Source organism: Jaculus jaculus, chromosome X, assembly GCF_020740685.1.
Source record: "Jaculus jaculus isolate mJacJac1 chromosome X, mJacJac1.mat.Y.cur, whole genome shotgun sequence".
NCBI lineage: Eukaryota > Metazoa > Chordata > Mammalia > Rodentia > Dipodidae > Jaculus > Jaculus jaculus.
The window spans coordinates 134,111,620-134,136,074 of NC_059125.1; the positions used below are offsets into that span (position 1 = coordinate 134,111,620).

Sequence of the window (24,455 nt, forward strand, 5' to 3'; positions counted from 1 at the left end):
ATTTTCTAATTCATCCTGTGTGCCTGTTTTAGCTATTTTTCTTTTTCTTTTCTTTTCTTTTTTAAAAGATTTTATTTATTTATTTCTTAGAGACAGAGGGGGGAGGGAGAGAGAGACAGAATGGGCACCCCAAGGTCTCTTGCCACTGCAAACAAACTCCAGATGCATGCACCACCATGTGCATTTGGCTTATGTGGGACCTGGAGAATTGAACCTGGGTTCTTAAGCTTTGCATGCATGCGCCTGAACTGCTAAGCCATCTCTCCAGCCCTAGTTTTCTTTTTTCTATGAATTGATTCCATATAATTTGTCGAGCTTGTTGGCCATAGTACACGTCATTCATATTTTCTCATTTTTAAACTATCTGTAGTATTTATAGCAGAAGTAGAAATGTATTCTAAAAAGGGCAGGTAATAATCTTTTTGGAAATTATAGCAGGTGTTCTCTCCCCCCCCCACACACAGTCTTTCCATTCCGTTCTCTTGTCTCTTTCTCTGTGGCAAAAACTTTGATAAAAGGAAATATCTGGTCTATTCTTACCTTGTGGCAATAAAGAATCAAGCCCTGAATAGGATTTGATCTGGTGACTGCTTTGGAAGCTTGTGATCTACAGTTCATTCTTCATTGCCAATATTGATTACTTCTGTTCTTTTTCTATTTTCTTGCTCATTATCACTAGGGATTTTTTTTTTTTTTTAGTTTTTCTTTTAAGTTTTGATGCTTTCTAAGAAGCAGCTTTGGCCTTGTTAATTTTGTAAATTTTTAAATTTCTACTTTGTGGAAATATGACTTTGTGTATTTATTATTGCCTTCTTTGTACTTTCTTTGGGATTATTTTCTTCTTCTTTATCTAGTTTCTTGATATGAATTATAGGTCATTGATTTTAATTTTCCTTTCATATAACCATAAAAGGTTGTAGATAACTAAGTTCCACTTATGTGCAAGTACATGCATTTTCTTATGATTGATTTTCACTATCTGTCACTTTAAAATATTTTATACTTTCTTTTTTAATGCCTAGATTATTTAGAAGTATATTTAAATACCAAATATTTGGGGATAGCTAAGGTATTATCTATTTATTTATTTCATCATATATTTATTTAACTTTTGCCCCAGAATATGCTTGATATGATTGTAATCCATTTAAATTTATTGAAAGGTAAGTTATGGCTAAATGTATGATATGTTTATGTGTTTATTTGCATTTGCAAAATGTATATTTTAAAGTTCGTAGGTATATTGTACTATAAAATTTAATTAGGTCAGAATGGGTGAAATCTGATAATCTTTGTCTTTACAGAATTTTTCCTAAGTTTGTTTCTAGTTGAGAATATTGTTAAAATATCTAATGTGAAATCATCTGTTTCTCCCTGTAGTCCTTTCAAATTTTGCCTTATTTTGATTTTAAACATTTACTTTGTTAGATTTTCCTAATATTAACTTTAATCATAACATTTTGATTATTACAAAAAAATTCTCTTTTCGGGTTTATTGTTTTAAGATACCTTTGAACATGTTATGTAGCCCAAGCAGGTCTGCAACTCGCAAAACTCCTGCCTCTACCTCCTGAGTGCTGGGATTATAGGCACCGTACCTAGCAGTCTTGTCTGAGTCCTCCAAGCCTTTTTATGCTTAGTGTTTTATGTATACAAATATATGCATATAAATTTATTTGTTATGTGTATAAATAGATATGCATATGTGTGTGTTTAAATCCTTACATCCAAAATTTTGTGTGTCTTATATCTAAAGTGTAATTCTTGTAGATAGAGTATAATTTGTGCTCTACCTTTTACCCATCCTTATATATAATTTTAAATGTATTTCTTTTTACATTTTACATGTTTATTGATATGATTGGAGTTAAGAGTACCATTTTAATTTTTGTCTGCACTTCATGTTTTTTATTCCTTCATTCTTCCTTTTCTATTGCTTTTGCTTGACTTTAATATTTACTTTAATTACATTTCACATACTACTTCTGTTTACCTTATTTATTTTATTTTATTTTTCATGACAAAAAAAGAGAGAGAATTGCCATGTCAGGACCTCCAGCCACTGCAATCAAACTCCAGACATGTGTGCCTTCTTGTGTACATATGTGATCTTGTGTATGCGTCACTTTGTGTATCTGGCTTATGTGGGATTTGGGGAGTCAAACACACATCTTTAAGCTTCATAAGCAAGCACCTTAACTGATAAGCCATCTCTCTAGCCCTGTTTATCTTATTTTTTATTAGCATATACTATTTGTACAAAACAATTGATTTTATTTATGACATGTTCACATATGCATACAATGGATTCTGATCATATTCATCTTGTCATCCTCCTCTCCTCTGTCTCTTTTGTTCCTTTCTGCCATTGCTCTCTACTCCTCGCAACCCCCTTTATACTTTCCTATCTTTTCAAAACTATAAATTTTGCATATGAGAGAAAACTTGCAACATTTCTATTTCTAAGTCTGGCTTATATCACTTAATGTAATGATTGCCATTTTCCTATGACAAAATTTCATTCTTTCTTATGACTGAATAATGCTTTTTTGTGCATGTATACTATATTTTCATTATCCATTAATCTATTGAACTTCATAAAGGCTGATTCAATATCTATGCTATTATTAATTATGCCACAATAAACATGGGCATGCAAATATCTCTAACTGTATCTGATTTAGACTCCTTTGGCTATATGTCTAGGAGTGGCATCTATAGAACATATTACTGCTCTATTTTTTATTTTATGATGAATCTCCACACTGCCATAATGGCTGTACCAGTTTACATTCCCACCAACAACGTATAACAGTTACGCATATTCTTTAATAATATCTGTTTTATTCTTTTTTAATTTTTTGTTTTTGTTTATTTTTATTTATTTATTTGAGAGTGACACAGAGAGAGAAGGAGAGAGAGAGAGAGTGAGAGAGAGAATGGGCGCGCCAGGGCTTCCAGCCTCTGCAAACGAACTCCAGACGCGTGCGCCCCCTTGTGCATCTGGCTAACGTGGGACCTGGGGAACCGAGCCTCAAACAGGGGTCCTTAGTCTCCACAGGCAAGCATTTAACCTCTAAGCCATCTCTCCAGCCCTATTGTTTTATTATTAATGCTTGTTCTGAATATTATAATATAAATTTTAATAATTGCTTAGTATACTTAAAGTTAATATTGTGTGACTTATTAAAATGTCAAAAATTTGAACTACATTATACATTTATCCTCCCTGTTCATTTTATACATACATATATATAAATCTATAGACAAATGTATAATTACATATATATTGCTATACATATATATATACATATATAGCTTCATATTGAGGACTTATGATAATTATAATGAAAATTATATAAGCAGATAGATAAGTAATATCAGAAAAATCATAAACACCACAAGATCATGTTATAACTTTTACTTTAAAAGGTCCTATTTATCTTAATCAAATGGAGAGAAAAATCTAAAGTCTTTTGCATTGTCCCAGGTGCTTATCAGTTGTGACGCTCTCCAACCCTTGCCGAGTTCCATCTGGTGTAATTTCTCATCAGCTTCAGAGAACACATTTTTTGTAGCTCAAGTCTGATGATGAAGTTTTTACTTTCTACTTATTTAAACATGTCTTTATTTGCTTACTAAAGAATTAGGAAGAAGTAGATTTCTTCCTGGAATTTTGAAAATGCTATTTCACTTTCTTTTACTCTCCACACTTTCTCATGAGAAATCAGTACCATCTGAATTTTTGTTTCTTTGTGTATGATTTAATGTCATTTTCAGGATCTTTTGTTAATTTCTTTGATTTTTTTTTGTGTGTGTGACTAGTATGTACATAAGCATGTTTTCTTTGTTTTGTTTTTATACTACTCTGGATTTGCAGTTTCCTTCTTTCCTTCCTTACTCTCAATTTCCCTCTCTCTTTTTTCTTTTCTTCTCTTCTTTCCTTCTTTCAATTTTTTCAGTATCAGGGATTGAACATGGTAAACAAATGCTATACCACTAAGCACTCTTCCAATCCCTGCTGAATTTATTGAATCTGTGGCTTATTATTGCTTCAAATCCTATTTCTTCAGCATTCTGATGAGATTGGGAGCTTTCAAGATGGTATAGTAGTAGATGTTATTATGTATTTTCTGATGGAATAATTTCTACCCACTGATCTTCACATCTGTGGACATCTATTATCTTCTTATTCCTATTGAACAAATTCAGTGCAATTGGAAGAATCTACCATTGTAATTGTAGTTGTAGAATTTTCATGGTCTCCACTCTTGTTCGTTTTTGTGTCTCTCAGATCCTATTTTCTATCTTTGCATTAACTGCAACCATATTTTTTTAATACCTGAACATTGTTGTACTAGCTACATTAATTCTAGTATCTGAGTCATCTCGAGGCTGATCTCTGTTATCAACCGAAAAGAGTCACATTTTTTCATCTATTCATTAATTGTGGATTATGCTCTGAACATTGTGAATTTTATATTGTAGAAATCAATTTCTGATATATTTCTCTGCAGACTATTGATTATTGTTATAATAAGCAATTGAGTTGGCTGGAATCAAACCAAACTCCATCTCTTTGGCTGCAGCTGAAATCTCAGTTGAGTTCCTTTATTCTTGATTGAGTCTTTCCTGTGCACATGTGATTCAGAGTCCAGTTTCTCACTGAAGTTTAGACTGTCTGCCATAGCTTTCTCCATATCTGATATCCCAGTATGTCCTTCCAAGGGCTGTGGTTCTCCTGACCTTTGTTTTCTGGTTCTTCCTACCTGAAAGATGCAGGCTATTCCATCAGTGTTTAGATGCTTTTCAAAGCTATAGTGTCAGCCCACCAGACAGCTCACCTTATGATGTGACCATTTTTTTAGTGTCTACTGTGATCCAGAATCTCTGCTCTTATTCAGTTTTCTTGGCTTTCATGTGGTTCTTAGTTTATATACTTTCAATATACAGGGACTCATTTAGCCATACTGGAAGAAGATGACAAGTTCCCATTGTCACACTCTTTGTTCTGAACTGACTACATGTTGAAGCTAAATCTCTTTTTTTCAAATTTTTATTAACAACTTCCATGATCATAAAAAATATCCCATGGTAATACCACCCCCCACTTTCCCCTGTGAAATTCCATTCTCCATCATATCCCCTCCCCCTCTTAGTCATTCTCTCTTTTATTTTGATGTCATGATCTTTTCCTCCTATTATGGTGGTCTTATGTAGGTAGTGTCAGGCACTGTGAGATCATGGATGTCCTGGCCATTTTGTGTCTGGAGGGAGCGTGTTGTAAGGAATCCTACCCTTCCTGTGGCTCTTACATTCTTTCTGCCACCTCTTCCACATTAGACCCCGAGCTTTGGAAGGTGTGATATAGATATTAAAGTACTGAGCACTCCAGTCATATCTTTCCAGCACCATGATACCTTCTGAGTTGTCCCAAGATCACTGCCATCTAAAAAGAGAAGATTCTCTACCAAAAGTGAGAGTAGCATTAATATAAGGGCATGAACATTAAGAGAAGTGCTTACTGGGCAGTTTGATAAGCATAGTATATACATTTAGCCAGGCAGCAGCAGATGTTACACCCCTAGGGCTCATGACTACCCCTGTTTTAAGTTTTCAGTATCAGGGATATATTCCCTCCCATGGAGCAGGCCTCCAGTCCAATTAGAGAGCATTTGGTTTCCACCATGACAGACTTGCCACTATTGCACCCATTGGCTCATTTGGCCTGGCTGGCCAAATATAAGGCTTGCAGTGTCCACTGCTGAGTATCTTCACTGGTGATTTCTCTTTTTCCCATTGAACTGCATGCAGAATTGCTTCTTCCAGCTTTCTGTCAGCTGATCTACATAGAGTAGGTTATCAGCTCAGTTCCAGCAGGATTTCTCAGTGGCCTTGCAGCCCAAGTATGTGGAGTCTTCAGAAATAGGGTCTTACCATCTATTCCTGGTGGGAAACAAAGGGCCTCGACAATGGCCCATAATGTTTTGGGGGCATCAGGGACCTCCCTGGCCAACCACTCACTGGAAGGTATCCCATTCCTGACACTGAAAATTTTCTAGCAACAATCCTGAGTGTTCCATTGTCCAAAAAAGTAGGATTCCATATGATTTATTTATATCCTCTTAGATTTTGTTTATTAATTAGTTTTGTATCCAGCAAATACAGTCAGTTTGGTACCATTATTAGGCTCATCCATGACTTGCCCCTCCCCTTGGCCCCTCCTTGTTGAGGTGTATGTGTCATGCATTGTGGAGTTAGCCCTCAGTTATGGGTAGGAAAAATTTCACTGCATATCATGACCCAACATGTGGCTCTGACATTCTTTCTACCCCCTCTTCTGCAAAATTTCCCTGAGCCATGTTGGGTTCATTTTTGGTCTATGAAGCTAAATCTTGATCTACAGGGTGAATTGCCTGAGTGCAGTTGATTTGTGCTAAAAGGAGGCCCATATTGGTTTTAGGTTCCTATGAATTTAAAAAATATTAGACACTTTCATTCTTCCTACTCCATACCCAGCCAGGTAATAACTCCTTGACTGGTAACATAGATAAGAGGGAAAATATGGACGCAAATTACATACATCTTTGTTCAGCTTTGTGACCTTGGACAAGTCCCTTAATTTCTCTGAGCCTCTGTTTCCTAATATCATAGCACAACATACTTCTCAAGGTTGACAGAGGCTTAAATAAGAGAATGAAGATAAGAGTGCCCATATATCTATTTTTGCTTGGGAGAGTCCAGGCTTATGACTGTGGTCTCAGTGTAATTTTTAATAAAGCACTGCTTCAGTCTCAAAAATATTCTAGTATCTATCAAATACAGTTGGCAGTAAAATCAACAAGTCCTTCTGATCATGAGTCTCTAGCAGAATTATTAAAGAGAAATGCCTCACTTGTAATGGAAGCATTGCTCAATAAACTATGAGAAGACTGCCTATTGCCATTGCATGGTTTGTTGTTTCCCCCGTCAGAACTAGAATTGGGGCAAATCAGCTCATCTGTCATTCCTTTTTCCACCTCTGTTATTACCTAGGTGGAAGTAGATTAAAGGAAGAGAACCTCAGCAGTAGGAAAAGGTGGTGTGGATGTGTGGGAGAGTACACATGTGCACACACACGCATGTAAAATATACAAGATAGCTGGGATGGAGAGGCGGCTCAGTGGTTAAAGGCACTTGCTTGCAAAGTCTGCAGGCCTGAGTTCAATTCCCTTGTACCCATGTACCATGTAAAGCCTAATGCAAAAAGTAGTGCATGCATTTGGAGTTCATTTGCAGAGAAGAAACCCTAGCATACCTATTCTCTCTCTCTATCTCTCTCTCTCTCTCTCTCCGTGTTAAATAAATACATATTTTTTAAAGTATATGACAGCATATAAAGCCATTTTCCACTCCTCAGCCTCAGCCCTTTAAGGATATTTTGGGGTAAGGGTTTGGGTGGGAGGCTGGGAGGATTTTACTGTGATAGGTGAATACTCTAGTTTTCATTTCCCGGCTTTTCTTGGCAGATTTTCCTTGGTGATGTCCCTCTTGGCAGAGTTTTGGCTTCCATATATTTGCCCAAATCACTGAGGGAAAGAATTCCTCTTAACAGCTTACAAACCATCCTATTTAATTTTTTTGGCCAAACCTCACTCTTTAAGGTAAGTTCTTACCTCTGGTAGCTGTTGTGAATTAACATATGGTGACTCATCGTAATTATGAGCTCTTTCTATTTTCATGATGTTCTGTTTATTTTAGAATATGTTCTCTGATTGATTCCATGACTCTTTCAGCACAACCCTGGCCCTCAACATGAATCAATTTCTACTTTAATGATGTTTTACAGTTTTGAATTTTCACAGCTCCTCAGCTTTGGAAGGGGCCTTAAGGATTATCCGGTGACCAAACAGAGGCCTTAAGATGTTTCAAAGCCTGAAAAGAACAGCATGTTCTCCTGACAAGATGACCTTTTAGCTTGCCAGTGCTTCCCTCCCCCATAGCTCCCGACTCCTCTCTCTGAAGGCTCTAGGCCTCACCTCTAAGCCAGGGACAATGTGATGTGGTGTTAAAGGGATAAGCCCCTGGTCCCTGAGTCCATGTGTGACCTGAGTGACTTTGGAAAAGCTATTCAATGTCACTAAGGTTCTTCCAGTGTTAAATGGCCTAAGGACAAAACCTCATATGTTTGTTCAAGGACTAAAGGAGTTAATACACATCAAGTGCTTACAATATTGCCTGGCACATACTAAGCACCATCATACATGTTTGCATTGCTGTTATTATTACCTTGTCTTGTTTCTCTGCCTATGAAAAGCCCCGTTCCTTCAGAGCACTCTATCTTATCTAGCCATTGGGAAGACACAACAGAGTTTTCATGAAGTTGATGAGAGTAAACACTATTATTGGCTTATATTTACATTTATTATCTCATCTACTTCTCATGAGAAACTGAAGCTCAACAAAGTTAAATCATTTTTCCCAGGGTCACATAGCTAGGAAGTGTTGTAGCTAGGAATCATATCCAGACTGTCTGGCTCCAAACTCCTAGATTGGAGATTAATACATGAACTTGCTCAGGTATGTTTTTATTTCTGAGGAGTAATCCAAAGGGATGAAATTTTTGTGGACATTCTCATATTTATTTGTAGAAACATTGTACTGGGCCAATTCATCAAAACCAGATAACTATAATACTTACCAGCTCGAGTGTACCACATTACCACCAACTATGGCTTTAAGGAATTTTCTTCCTCTGGAATTATGTAGCCAATCTTCTTTTTATTTATATTCTATTTGTTCCTATATCCTTAGTTCAAATCCTACCTGAGATGCCTCTCTGGAATTAGTAAATCCATGTTCTCTTTCCTGTGCCCAGGGGCAAATTTAGTCAGCTAGTCAGCAAAAATTTGTAATGATTTAAAATATGTTCCATATTCAGCCTCTGCACATTTTGATTTTCTGGCCACTGTTCTGTATCATTGGAGGTGCCACAATTTTGATTGTAATTTCTCTCCTTCCTTCAGTGGGCTGTGCTAGTCTCTTTGAATAAGAGATAAATTTGCTTTGCATACATTTCACACTTAATAAGTAATTTTTATTCACTAACACCTTCCACTGAAAAGGATTAAATATCTTTGCCAAAATTAGCCTACAGACGTCATAGTACCAGATGAAGAAGGATTAGAATTAACTTCCTATCACATTCAGAGCTAGAAGAGTCCTCATAACTCATAGGGTCCCCTCTTTTCATTGCACTGATCAGGACACTGAGACCCAGAGAGGGGAAGGCACTTGCTGAGGGTGGCACAGTTTATTTTATCAATTCAGCGTTTTACGCATACAGAAAACATTCATCACATTCCTGCTGTGTCTTCCATGGTGCTGGATGCTGCGGATATAGTGCTGAGCAGGGGAGTCCTGGGGCCTGCCCTCATGGAGAGTACAGTGTGGCAGAAGAGAACAGAGACTAGAAGGTTCCAACACTGAAGGGTGGGTGGTAAAGTTGAGATCTGTGTCACTAGTGGCTGAGAAGTGCTTCAAAATGACCATCCTGCCCCAAAGTCTTACATCCTTGCTTTCATACTGCTTCCTCTAACATCTTTTGATCAAAATCTTGACTGTCATTACAACATATTACCTTAGAAATTGCTGATAATACACCACCCTTGAACATTTTGTACCTCCTACACTTCTCCTCCACTAGCTACAGCTCTGCGGGGTGGGGGAAGAAAAGGATTAGGCAAGTGTACTCTGAGATAGGGCTCTGGGACTATAGAAGAGGGACTCTTCCTCATCTGGCAGGGCAGGCATCCTGAATATGAGGGAGATTTCACCTGGCACCTGGGGCTGTGAAGGGGCTAGAATAGGACATTAGGTCAGGATGGGGGAGTGCTTTAAGCCAAAGAACAGCTGTGTAAAGGTTTGGAGGCATAGCAGGTAAAACCTGAGACTCGAGCACAAGGGATACAGGGGCAAGAAATGATTTTGTTCCTTCCCTATGTGGCCAGTATTTTGTAGGTAAGAGACATGAATCCAGGGATTGGGCTAGTTAAGTTGTAGATCATTGTGTGTATCTGGTCTTTGGTTTTTCTACCTCAGAAAACTGTATTTCTTAGACTAAGTTGGAAGGGTTGTGAAAAATCATCTAGTCTACCCTCACCCCTAACCCAGAAAATGGAGGGGTTTTGAAGGAACAAGAAGGCTGGAGCTAGCACTTGGCCTTTTTGTCAACTGGAGAGCATCCCACCAGAGCTTGCTGCTGATAAACCTATATCCCAGGCTGTCCCAGGGAACTGCAGTGGGAAGGGAGTACTGAGCCATCACCATGATTTGGGGATAAACACAGCAGGTCAGGAATAGGGAATGAGAGGCTTCTAGCTGAACCCAGAGTATATTCATAGATACCTGGGTATCAGGGTCTGCAGAGCTTGAGTGGAACACGGAATGGGAATAACATACTGTTTCCTCAGAGGTCTGAAGACATGGAATCATCTAATGGTGCTCAGATGACTCCTTAAGGAATGCCATCTTGGCTCACAGCCTTCAGGCTTCTATAGCAAATCCTGAAAGGATTTCCTCTCCCTGTGACCCTACAATACCTACCCCAGAGGAAATAGTTGTTCAGTTTTCTGGTCTTCTGAAGCAATAGCCTTTGGTATTCTGACTCTGTTCATTACCAAGTTCTATAGCTCAATAGAAACCTCTTTCTTGCCTTTAAAACAACATTTGTTAAACACCGCTGCCTTGTCATTCACATGGCTGGGTGATCCTGGTACACACAATTTCTGAGCTGGCCTAAGCCTCAGTTTATCTGAAAAAATTCTATATGATGCCAATAAGAACTGAAGAGTAGGTATTTATAAAGCACCTATCAAGGTTTATGGCTTACAGTGGGCACAAGAGGTAATACCTATTGCGTGCTAGGCTATGTAGGGCACACCTGGATGCAATGCCTGAATCATTGCCTCACAGGCAATGGTCCTCCAGGGAAGAGATAGCTTTCACTAGAGATATGTTCCTAGCTAGATATTGGTCAGCTGCTTCAATATGTAGAGAAGACATAATATGCAGTAGTTTATACCTAACTCATTATCGACTTAGATACACTGTACAGAAGAGTTTCCTTGTAAGGATGACTGAGGGCTAGAATGGGGGCAAGATGTGAAATGTTAGAATCTGGACAGTTATCACAGCAGATAACACTTTGACTTTGTTGCTAGTACAGTACTGAGTAGCAGGCCAAACACAGTTCTGGTTGCATAGATATGTAGATAGATGGATGGACTAATGAATTCTTCCAGCTTGGCACCATTGAGCCTTTATGTGAAAGAGAGATGACTTGAATCATGTGACTTTATTTTCCACATTTCTGTACCAAAACTGTGCATAACACTTCACAAATCCTAGATTGATAATGACTATGTAAGAAATGAGAAATTTAGGAGTCAAATTCCTCTGCTTTATGTTTCATCTACAGGCCAAAAACATCAGTACAGCATTAACCACATATGTTGTGAGTGCCAGCATTTCAAACATGTCTATTCAAAACTTGGCTGATCCAGTGGTTATCACTTTGCAACACATTGAAGGAAACTGGGTAACATAACCATTTTCATCTGAGAACCAAATGATCTTCCTTGATTTTCCTGTTCAAAATAATTGGCTAATTAACATGTAATTAGAAGACTTCATGATTATTGTCCCATTCTAGATAGCAGAAGTGTGGTGTAATTGGGGACTATTATAAATAATGTCTTATCCTAAAGGGATATTGAATGGTAGACATTCTATCACTATGACACATTGGCAAAGCAGAGATTAAGGATAGGTGGATCTTTTGGTTGTCCCATCATACTAAATGTCATTTAATTTCATTTATTTTTGAGTGAGACAAATAGTTTCATTCAAAATACATGAAGAACATTATAATGTGTATTAATTCACCATATTACTAAGACTATAGTCATATGGCATAACATAAGGCATATATTATTAAATGATTAAATTCAGTCTTAATATAAAGATGAATTACTCTTTCCTCCTTTGATGTTAATGTTTGTCCAGTGTGTTCTTAATAGTTTCATTCATTCTCCATCTAAATGACCATATGGTATAATATATTTTCCCTAGTCTTGATTCTAGAAGAGGAGAAGGTATGAGAGGGGGAAGTTAAAAATCAGATTGAAAATGTAACATGCTGGATAGGGTGGAAGGCTCTCAACGTAGGCTGGGTCCACAGCTTTCAGATCATCCCTAGGAATTAATGTTCCTTGCCACCAATTTTTCAGGTTGCAGGAGTGAAGTCTTAGTGAGGAGACAACTCAATCTTGTGTCTCTGAGGGATGATATCAGCTGTGAGCCCCCAAATACAAAGCCCTATGAAGAACACCTACTACCCTACTACACATCAGTCCTATACTGACTCTCCACAGTCTCCATGCATGACATGTTGCCTTCTCACTTGTAAGTCCAGAGAGAGAGACAGAGTTAGTCTTTAAATCAATTCATAAATGATCTGTGTGCACCTGCACAGTTTTGTCTCTGCAGACTGAAAAAAAAAGAAAACTTTTGTGAATTTGTTTCTGTGTGATAACTCTTAAAGGGAAACATGTTCACCTCTGATTTCTATTTTTGCAGGCTCATGATCAAGTTTACTGTGCCTTTTGGGATTTTGACAAGAACCGTAAGTATTTTACAAGCAGACTTTGATTATGCCCCCAGCAATAATTTTCTTATTTGGCAGTTAAAGGGGAAGGGTCCTTCTGAAGCTGCTGTATTATGAGGCCCTTCAGAGCAGGCTAAATGATCAACATACCTGATATGATTTTAGGTTAAATTATGGCATGAGAAGTAAGAAAGAAACCTCTGTTTAGGAGAGACTTATTATGGAAATCATAAAACTCACTCAACTCATAGATAAGTAAAAATGCAACTGGAAGACCCAGTGCAAAATTGCTTTGAGCTACTTGAAAAGGGCTGAGGAGTAATAACCTAGCTCTTTAGCTGTGCTTTTACACAGGGTTTAGTGACTTCTCTCTCTCTCTGTCTCTTTTCTCCTCACCTCTTTAAATCTTATTGAGGAGATGAGACTTTGTGGTTGGTCCCTAAGAGCACTTCCTACTTAAATAAGTAAGAGTCTTTGCTGATGATAGGATGTGAGGATGTTGGTGGTGCTTGTTGTAGGCTGGGTTTCTTTCAGATTTGCCATCTCTACTGGAATCTCTAGGAAAGCACCAACTCTAAGAAGTCCCCCACATGATCACTTTCCTCTGAATGTCATGGCTGGCAATGAGCATAATCTGTCTACCTATGGAAGCATAGCCTAGAAATTTTTTCTCAATGTCCTCAGGGTTCTCAGAGAAAAGGGAGATTTCTTATTACTTTGTCCCTTGGGGTGCTGACACTACCCCTTTCTAACGAACAGAAATAATACTGTCCTTTGCTGGCCCCTTCCAAGTCTCTGAGAAACAAAGTCCTGTAAAGTGACGAGTTTTATCCTCAACAGCTTCAATAAGTTGATCTCCATGTTCATTTATTCCAGTAACTGGAATGCCCCTACCTCTTTACTCTATGGCCAGAACAGTTGAAATCTATAGAGTGATCTCAGGTAGACAGATTCTGCTCTACACTTGACTACCTATCCTGAGATAACCTTTGGTATAATGCCATCCTGGAGGTCTAACCTAAATCATCTCTAGGACTCAAGATCTACTATCCTTGATACAAAAAGACCCGAGGCTCTTGTTGGGCCAAAAAATCTTCAGAACATGATTTGTCTTGGAAATGAATCACTTGAGACCATCTGATTTCTGACTGTTTCAGATGTCAATGCCAGTCCCAAGTATGTTCAGATGACAGCTTATAATCCACAAGTCTCTGTCCTCTAAAAACTTCTAAATCTTGGTCCATGGAGATGGTTCAGCAGTCAAAGGCACTTGCTTGTAAAGCTTGATAGTCTGGGCTGAAGAGATGGCTTAGCGGTTAAGGAGCATGACTATGAAGCCTGAGGACCCAGGTTCTATCCTTCAGGTCCAATGGTAGCCAGATACACATGGTAGCACGTATGTCAGGATTTCATTTGCAGTGGCTAGAGGACCTAATGTGCCCATTCTTACTCTCTATCTCTATCTCTCTGTCTCAAATAAATAAATCAATCTTTAAAAAAATATTTTAAAAACTTGATGGTTCATATTCAATTCCCTAGTACCCATGTATAGCCAGGCACACAAAGTGTTGCATGTGTCTGGAGTTTGCAGTGGCAGGAAGCCCCTCCCACCAGTCCTCTTTCTCTCTCCTTACAAATAAATAAAAATACTTTTAAACAGATAGAGAGGAAAGAAAGAGAGAATTGGCATGCCAGAGCCTACCCACTGCAAACAAACTCCAGATGCATGTGCCACTATGTGCATCTGACTTATATAGGTACTGGGTAATTGAACCTGGGTCCTTAGGCTTCACAGGCAAGTGCCTTAACCACTAAGCCATCTATCCAGCCCCAAAGGAAAAAAAATGTTTTACTTGATGTTTTAAACTTTTAGATCTGCCTTTTTATTTGATTGCTTCCTTAGATAAGTTATCACCCCACAAGTTATCTGTTTTTTTATTTTTTTCTCTTTATTATTTATGTATATACTCAGTGTGTAAACAGCCATGTTGGTACCATCATTAGCCTCTACCCTACCCCCCCAAAAGGGACCCTCCTTTTTGGTGAATGTGGGTGGTGCATTGTGGGGGTAGCAATTAGTTATGGGGAAGAGGCAATGTCTCTGTGCATAATGTCACAACTTGTGGCTCTAACAATCTTTCCACCCCCTCTTCTATGAATTTCCCTGAGCCATGTTGGGTTCATTTTTGGTTTACTTCTGTGATGAAGTCTTGGGAGCCTCTGTATCCCTGGATCTCTGGTTTGGTAGGATTTGAGTGTCCTCTGTGTCTATCTCCTTCACCCTTGTGCTGATACCAGGATCACCAAGAAAGCAGCACTCTTACTCATTTACCCCATTACTCTATGATTTCAGCTGGGGCCCTGGTGAAGTGTGGTGGGATGATTCTCTCCTCAGGTTCTGTGACCATCTGAAAAAGAGAAGCTTATTCTCCAATTGAGAGTGAAGATAGCACCCAATAAATGGGATAAACATTATTAGTTTAGAGAGAATTTAATAGGTATAGGCCCTCTTGTAGCCTAAGATTGGTGGGAGCTTGATATTGGAGAGTGAACTGGGTTTTTTGGATATGGTTCTGACTTGTTCCAAGTTCCAGGTATGGGTTCTGTTCCACTAAGCAGATCTGTTAGCCAATTCAAGAGCAGTTGGTTACCCCCAATGGATATATGCCACTATTGCACCTGGGTGAGCATCACATCAGGTTATTTGCTTCTGAGTATCTTAGACTATGAGTTGCTTGGACAGATGTTGGCCATTTCCCCCCAGTCATTCATGTAGCACCTTCTGGCAATAGACAAATTAACTGTCTGGGGACTGACTCTCTTCCAGATTGCAACCAGGTCTCTCCATGTTCCATACCAACAGCATATAGTGTCTTTGGCAATTGGGTCTTACCACAACCTTTGGTGCATAATCAAGTGCTCTGAAAGAAATCTTCTTTTGGCAAACCTTGTAGGTCTCTCTGATCAACAGCTCATTGTGGAAGTTAGCCACATCCTGGTACTGGGAGTTACAGGCCAGTGCCAAGGGAAAAGACGGAAGAAAAAGATAGGTAATATGAAAGAGAAAGACAGAAGAGAGAAGGAGAGAGATACAGGAGAAGATTAAGGTTAAACTTAATCATACCTTCTCCAGGGCCCCGTGATTCAGGTGTCCCCTCTAAGGACCTGGTGAATGTTCAACCTTTCAGTCTGTCTTTCAGGATACAGGATATAGGATTTTATGGTACCAGTTCCATTTGGGTCCAGTTTTGTGTCCCTCCCACACACTTACCCTTCCCTCTCACCTCACCCTCCCTATTTTTTTTTGTTGTTGTTGTTGTTTTTGTTTTTGTTTTTGAGGTAGGGTCTCACTCTAGCCCAGGCTGACCTGAATTTTACTGTGTAGTCTCTGGGTGTCCTCTAACTCACGGTGATCCTCCTACCTCTGCTTCCCAAGTACTAGGATTAAAGGTGTACACCACCATGCCCACCCAGGATATTTGCTCATGATTCAAGTTTGCTTTCATCTGTTGTAGAGGCATGGTAAAAGAAAAGAAAAAGTGAGAGAGAAAAAAAGTGATGCCACTTACAAAGTTCCCCCAACATCAATTTGGTCAATTAGATTTAATTTAATTTTGCTGTTCATTTGTACCTCTATCTTGCTGTCTTAACAAACAAAGCTAATTATAACACACGTTCTGATGGTGCATATAATGAAAAGTTAAACATTTCTGAGAAAAGCAAAATTGCTTTTGAAATTTCCTTCTGTCCCCTGCAGATGGGCTAGGTGGATGGAATTCATCAGGCTGCAAAGTAAAGGAAACAAACATAAATTACACAATCTGTCAGTGTAACCACCTCACCCACTTTGGAGTTTTAATGGTGAGTTGTCTCTTTATCATTCCTCAATGAAATTTTGGCAACTTTTAGTAAATTCAAACTAGTCATGTATTTTGGAACTAAGAAATAGAAAATTGATATGTGAGTAGGAAGAAGAGCACAATATAAGGCTCATTTGGTCCTTGCTAATGAAGGAGGGCAAGAGGACCTAGATATCTCTGAGGAATTATTTGCAGTGAATGGTGGCTGGGAAGTGGGAGACATTTTTGCAGTATTATACTAACTAGTAAGACCCTAATACTTAGAAAAATATCTTCTTTCCCTAGTCCATGCAGGCAAACCTAATTAAACTCAAAAGGTCACATACATGCACAAGAAATAAAGACATAGCAGTAGAAGAGGGACTGGTTGGGAATAAGTGGGCAGTCAGTAGAACAATGATGGGGAGAGAGGTTAAGAGAAAGTTATGGGAGATAAATTTGGTACATGTATAAAATTGTCATTAAATAGAGAAGTATGAAAATAGAAAAAAGTCTTTCCTCCCATCTTATTCATCCAAAGTACAGTCAATAGAAGCAGATTTTTCTTTTTCTGTCTATAAAATTAATGTCTGCTCCTCAGAGTTCATGCAATACAGAAAAAGGTCTCTATAATTCCTTCCCAGGAGATCATTACCCTTAGCAGCTATTGTGTGTATTAATTTAAATTCTTTTCCTGTGTGCCTAAAGATGTTTTTGCTTTTGCAAAAAAAAGGGGGGGGGGATCAAATGTCTCATGCTATTGTTACTACTTTTTTTCCACTTAATGTATATTGAGAAACTTTCAGGCAAATATACATGCATATACTTGGAAGATTTAAAGTTCTTTTATGGCATATTCTGTCATAGATTTAACCAGTCTTTGGTAGTGATATTTTGACTATTTTCTACTGCCCTGCACTTTGTTGTCTACATATTCTTATTGATTTGTCTTCAAACAAGAGATAAAGGATTCTTGTACATAAGTTGATAGAAATGGTATTGCTTGCTCAAATGGAATGGTTTTTAAAATCTTAAATTTTTCGTTAGTAGTCATTATAGTTACAGTATATGAATAATATGGTTTGTTTTTTGGAAGTAGTGTCTTGATATAGCCCTGTTATGATCTAGAATTCACTCTGTAGTGTCAGGGTGGCCTCGAACTCACTGTGATCCTCCTACCTCTGCCTCCCTATTTCTGGAATCAAAGGCGTATGCCAACATGCCTGGTTATGTGAAAAATATGCTTCTTAAAAATATCCTTATGAGAGAGAGGGATGGCGAAGGGGTAAGGTAGGGGTAGAGAGAGAGAGACAAAGAATAGACATGCCAGGGTCTTCAGCTACTGCAAATAAACTCTAGACACATGCGTCATCACATGCATCTGGCTTACATAGATCCTGAGGAGTTGAATCTGGGTCCTTTGGCTTCTCAGGCAAATGCCTTAACTGCTAAGCCATCTCTCCAATCCAAAAAGTATGTTTTTTTGCATACTTTTTAACCTAATAAGAGCAATGTAGTCAACTTACCCACTTGGCTTAAGGTTCAACATCCTTATTAATACTCTTAGTTCCTTCCCTCCATAAGTCCTTTCTGACATCAAGTCACACTGGGTTTTCCTTCCAAATAGCTCACAACTGCATCCCTTCTCTAACCACACACAATTATTTTCTTAGTTTTCTTACGTTCATTCATCATATATGTTATCTGAATGTTTCATTTGGACTTTGGTGACTTGTTCTTGCACCAATGGCAAGCTCTCTGGGGAGGGAGGGTGAGTCTGCTTTTGTTTTTTTCTTTGGTTGGTTTTGGTTTTCTTTGAAACAGAGTATGATTGGGTAGCCCAGGCTAGCCTGAAACTCAGAATCCTCATACCACAGCCTCCCAAATGCTGGATTTGCAGGCATAGATGACATTTGACTTGAGCAAGCTTTATATTTCTTTCTTTTTAAAAAGTCTATTTGGGACTGAAGATGATTTAGTGGTTAAGGAACTTGTCTGCAAAGCCAAAGGACCCCAGTTTGATTACCCAGTACCCATGTAAGCCAGATACACAAGGAGGCACATGTGTCTGGAGTTCATTTGCAGTGGCTGGAGGCCCTGGTGTGCCCATTCTCTTGCTCTCTCTTTCTCTTTACCTCTTTCTCTCTGTCACTCTCAAATAAATAAATAAATATATATATATATATATATATATATATATATATATATATATATATATTTAAAAAGAGTGTAAGCTTCAAATAAACTCCATAAAAACTAAATTAAAAACAAAGTCTATTCAACATATAAGAAGCACATAATCAATACTTGTCAAATTGTGAGCTACCCACCAATTGGCTAGATCATTGCAGTAGAAGCCAAAAGACTCATGGTCATGTTTAAGCTACATCTGTAGCTGGCTTGGTAGCATTGTTTGGTTTGTATTCCTTGAGTGGAGTTTGGATTTTTCTTCTGAGATATGAATTATTGAAGACGAGCCAGACTTTTTCAGTCTTGACACTACTGATATTTCTGGCTATATCATTCTTTGCTGTGGGAGACAGTTTAGACATTGTGAGATGTTCATCAGCATCTGAGCCTATACCCAGTTCATGTCAATTGCACCATCCAAAACTCTGTCCATGCATTGCCAAGTGGGAGGGACAAGGTCCACTTGAGAACCACCAGAGTAGACCAGTACTTTCTAACATTTTATGAGTGTCTACAATCATCTTACATCAATGGACTATCTTCCAAAACCAATGCACTCCTATATTTAAATAATTGTGCATGCAATTTCAGATCTTTCTGTGGTCCACAGATTAAGAAATGACTGGGCTGCTACTGTAGATCTCTACAGCCCACCTTATTTCTTAATTTTTCAAAAGTTATTTAAGGTCTAAAGAAAAAGAACATTTTTTTTCTTTCTTTGTAGTATTTTGGGATGCTCAGTTTAGATAATGATTCACTCTGCATCTCAAATTCAATTATATTAGCTTGGTTATATTTTCAGGTGCAGAACATGTTAATGACAATGAAACCAAGGACTAAATGTTCTTCCAGTGCTGTTGATGGCTTTCCATGCTCTGTACCCAATACATTGCATGAGGCTTAGTCAACAAATAGTCTATAGTTTTATCACACATCCATACACACCATCTGGTTATGTCAGAGCTGTAACATAGATGTTCTACATTGTGGGAATCCCTGTTGGTGAAAAATATAAGCTCTGATATATGTGTAAAATATAATACCAGGGCTGGAGAGATGGCTTAGTGGTTAAGAACTTGCCTGTGAAGCAAAAGGACCCCGGCTCGAGGCTCGATTCCCCAGGACCCACACTAGCCAGATGCACAAAGGGGCGCTGGTGGCTGGAGTTCGTTTGCAGTGGCTGGAAGCCCCCTGGTGCGCCCATTCTCTCTCCCTCTCTCTCTCGTGTCACTCTCAAATAAATAAATAAAAGTAAACAAAAATATTTTAAAAATATAATACTGTGTGTATATTGCATTCATAGGATTTATCCAGGTCTACAGTGGATGCAGTGAATGAACGGATATTAGTGATTATAACATATACTGGATGTGGGATCTCCTCCATCTTCCTGGGAATTGCAATGCTGACATACATTGCTTTTCAGTAAGTTGATACAACCTTCCTCTGAGTAAGTTAGTTTGGTTTGATGCATTCTGTTGTCAGATAACCTTGTAAATTTCATGAATTAATCACAGTGGGAAGAAGTCCGATCCATAAGATTATGAAATTGACAAATTAAAACAAGACAAAATAACTGTCACCTCTAACAAGAGGCTTTAATTATTTTTTTTTAAGAAAGAAATTTGGGATAGGAAAAATCTCTCCACCAAGGTACAAGGAGAGGAGCCATCAAAAGAAAAATTAAGGAGGCTGGAGTAATGGCTTAGCAGTTAAGGTGCTTGCCTGGAAAGCCTAAGGACCTGGATTTGGTACCCCAATACCCACTAAGCCAGATGTACAAAGTGACACATGCATCTGGAGTTTGTTTGCACTGGCTAGAGACCTGGGATGTTCTCTCTTTCTCTCCTTCTCACTCTCTTTGTAAAATAAATAAATAAAATTATTATTATTTTTTGGTTTTTGGAGGTAGGGTCTCATTCTAGTCTAGGCTGAGCTGGAGTTCACTGTATGGTCTCAGAGTGGCCTCAAACTCTCGGCAATCTTCCTACCTCTGCCTCACAAGTGCTGGGGTTAAAGGCATGCTACCACACCTAGCTTTTTTAAAATATTTTTGTAAAGGAAAAAGTAAAGAAATGGACTTCATTAGAAATAAGAATTTTTTAAAAAAAAATACTCAAATAAGATAGTGAAAAGGCCAATCACACAAGATTTGGAGAAGAATATATATATATATATATATATATATATATATATATATATATATATATATGTATGCATTTTATAATTTATAGGATATATATATATTTAAAATTTTTTTATTTATTTATTTGAGAGCAACAGAAAGAGGCAGATAGAGAGAGAGAGAATGGGCGCACCAGGACCTCCAGCCACTGCAAACGAACTCCAGACGCATGCGCCCCTTGTGCATCTGGCTAACATGGGACCTGGGGAACCGAGCCTCGAACCGGGGTCCTTAGGCTTCACAGGCAAGCGCTTAACCGCTAAGCCATCTCTCCAGCCCATAGGATATATTTTTATAATTCATAGGATATGTGTGTGTGTGTGTGTGTGTGTGTGTGTGTGTGTGTGTATCTTATAAATAGAGAGACAAGACAAACAGCACTATTAAAAAGTGGGCAAGAAAGCTGGGCATGGTGGCACCCGCCTTTAATCCCAGCACTCGGGAGGCAGATGTAGGAAGATCACTGTGAGTTTGAGGCCACCCTGAGACTACATAGTTAATTACAGGTCAGCCTGGACCACAGTGCGACCCTACCTCAAATAACAACAAAAAAAAAGTGGATGAGAGACGAACAAGCCCTTTACAATGAGGCCACTCCTGAGAAACCCTAACCTTCATGTAGTGACCAATAAACATACAGCAAGGTTATCCACATCATTATTAATCTGAGAAATGTTCAATTAAACCACAGGCAGATATACAAAATATTGACTACAGGAAGCCTTAACAAAATTATGGAAAAAGTGGAACACTTCTGTTGCTGGCAGAAATGCAAAATGACTCAGAAAAATTCTTTGGCAAACCTACTAAAGACAACTGTACCTGCAGCCATTGACCAAGAAGTTTCATTCGTAGCTATATGTGCAAGAAAAATGAGTTCAAATGTCTACCAAGAGACACATGCCAGAATATTCATAACAGCTTCAATCAAAGCTGTAATAGATCCAAATTAAAAGCAACCCCAGTGCACATTAGCAGTTGACTAGAGGAATAAACTGTGGTATATTTTTAAAGTAGAATACTATATAGAAATGGAAAAGAATGAACTACTTCCTTATAATACCTATATCTTGTAGACATGGAATTGAACAGAAGACAGAAAAGGAAGAGATCATATACAGTATCATTTACATGAAGTTCCAAGGGCAGGCAAAACTAAGTGTATGGGAATAGAAGTTAAACTGTTGGTTGTCTCTGATGGGGGTTATTACAGGAGAGAAATATAAAGGAACCTTCTGAGGCACTGACAAAATTCTACCCATTGATCTGAATGGAGTTCCATAAGTACCTATGTGCAATGATTATTGAAAGCATGGTTTTATTTATTTATTTATTTATTTAAGAACGAGAAAGAGAGAGAGAGAGAGAATGGGCATGCCAGGGCCTCCAGTCACTGCAAATGAACTCCCAATGCATGTGTCACCTTGTACATCTGGCTTTACATGGGTCCTGGGAATGGAATCTGGGTCTTTGGCTTTGCAGGCAAGCACCTTAACTGTTAAGGCATCAATTCAGCCTGAAGGCGTTCTTATATAATTTGTGTACATTATAACTTACTGCAGTCTAAATATAAAACTCATTCACAGAGGATTAAAGTTCCAAAATTTAAATCAATCAACATTGAATAAAAATTATAAAACAACCAAAGAGAAATATTTTTAATTTTGGAAAATATTGGGTCAATTTACATAAAGTAAAACTGTAATAACTTAAAGAAATTTAAGGCCAGATTTCTATGAGGCTAAATATTGCAGTGTTTGGAAATATTTAAATCAACTTACTTAAGGTGGTCTTTGTTATCATCATTTGTTTGCTAATATGTACAGCCAGCCTGCTGAATTGATGATAGAATGTTGGGATCCAAGAAACTCCTTCTTTACCTTAATAATAAATGAGATTTTGAAACAAAAAGGAGGGATGCCTTGTTGAGAGAGGGTATTACTAATCTTGTTTTTGAAAGTCCCTATATTTAGAATACTTTGAATTGACCTGGAAAGCAAGAGCTTTACAGTTCAGTAAAGAAAGATGAGTGATTAAATTTCATTTAAAAAAAAATTGAGACAGGCTCTTACTATGTAGCTGAGGCTGGCTTGACACACACGATTCTTCTGCATCTGTCTCCCAAGCACTGGAAACAGGAGTTCTCCACTTCAGAGAATAATTTAATGTTTTTAATTTATTTCCAAATATAGAGAGACACACAAAGAAAGAATGGACACACCAGGGGCCCTTGCTACTGCAAAGGAATTCCTGATGTAGGTGCCACTTTGTGCATCTAGCATTATATGGGTGCTGAGGAATAAAGTCCAGGTAATTTAGGCTTTGCAAGCAAACACTTTAACCACTGAGCAATATCTCCAGGCCCCGAGAGTAATTTAATTTAGTACACACTTTTTAAAAGTTCTTTTGTTACACAAATAAGATGCAGCAATGTTTAATTTTGAAAGGATACCCTATCTTTCTTAACATTGCTCTTTTTCTTTTAGCAAACTTCGCAAAGATTATCCTTCCAAAATCCTGATCAACCTGTGTGCTGCACTACTGATGCTAAACCTGGCATTTCTGCTGAATTCCTGGATGTCATCCTTTCAGAAAGTGGAACTTTGTGTCACAGCAGCTGTTGCACTCCATTATTTCCTGCTCGTTTCTTTGACTTGGATGGGACTGGAGGCGGTCCACATGTATTTTGCTTTAGTCAAAGTCTTCAACACATACATTCCAAATTATATCCTTAAATTTGGCCTAGCTGGTTGGGGTAAGTATCATAACATTGTGCTTGATGAATGCCTTAACTTAACTGCCTGTCTTTCTTATTCTAACTTCATTTTAGTCTGTTTTATGCTGTGCAACACAGAAACTTGAATGGTAACACTGGGTAATTTACAAACATAAATATTTTTCTTAAGATCTGAAGGCTGGTAAGTCCAAGATCAAGGAGCCCCCATGTGGTGAGGACCATTCTGCTGTGTCAAAACATGGTGGAAAGCAACACATGGCCAAGAGAGAAGGGAAGGGGTCAGAACTTCTTCTTTCATAAGGGACTCTCTTGTGAAAACAAGAATTCATTTCTGTAATAGGGCACCAATCCATCACTAAGGACAGAACCTTTATGACCTAGTCAACTCTTGAAGATTATACCTCTCCACCCTGGCACTGGGAATTAGCCTCCCCTATCAAATTTCTATCTATTATGACTAGAGCAGCAATAAATATGGCTGAGCATGTATCTTTGTAGTACAGTACAAAGTCTTTGGGGTATATGCTGAAAAGTGTTATAACTGAGTCATATGACAGATCTATTTTTAGGTTTTTGAGGAACCTTCATACTGATTTTCATAGTGGTTGTACCAGTTTACACTCCCACCAACAATGAATAAGGAATCCTCTTTCCCTACACCCTCACCGGCATTTATTGTCATTTGATATTTTTAATTTTTTGTTAATATTTATTTGTTTATTTGAGAGTGACAGAGAGAGAGAAAGAGGCAGAGAAAGAGAGAGAGAGAGAGAGAGAGAGAGAGAGAGAATGGGCATGCCAGGGCTTTCAGCCACTGCAAACAAACTCCAGATGTGTGTGCCCCCTTATGCATCTGGC

General features: G+C 38.2%; 1 protein-coding gene across 1 annotated transcript in view; it reads left to right on the forward strand.

The window, feature by feature from the left end:
* The window catches only part of Adgrg4 (adhesion G protein-coupled receptor G4), a 121,082-nt gene that overhangs the window by 75,379 nt on the left and 21,248 nt on the right, over positions 1 to 24,455 (forward strand). The window contains exons 12-17 of the mRNA XM_045139957.1: positions 7,509 to 7,643; positions 11,459 to 11,578; positions 12,619 to 12,664; positions 16,404 to 16,507; positions 19,979 to 20,100; positions 23,347 to 23,615. Coding sequence (XP_044995892.1) covers positions 7,509 to 7,643; positions 11,459 to 11,578; positions 12,619 to 12,664; positions 16,404 to 16,507; positions 19,979 to 20,100; positions 23,347 to 23,615 — 796 coding nt within the window. The remainder of the gene's footprint in view (positions 1 to 7,508; positions 7,644 to 11,458; positions 11,579 to 12,618; positions 12,665 to 16,403; positions 16,508 to 19,978; positions 20,101 to 23,346; positions 23,616 to 24,455) is intronic.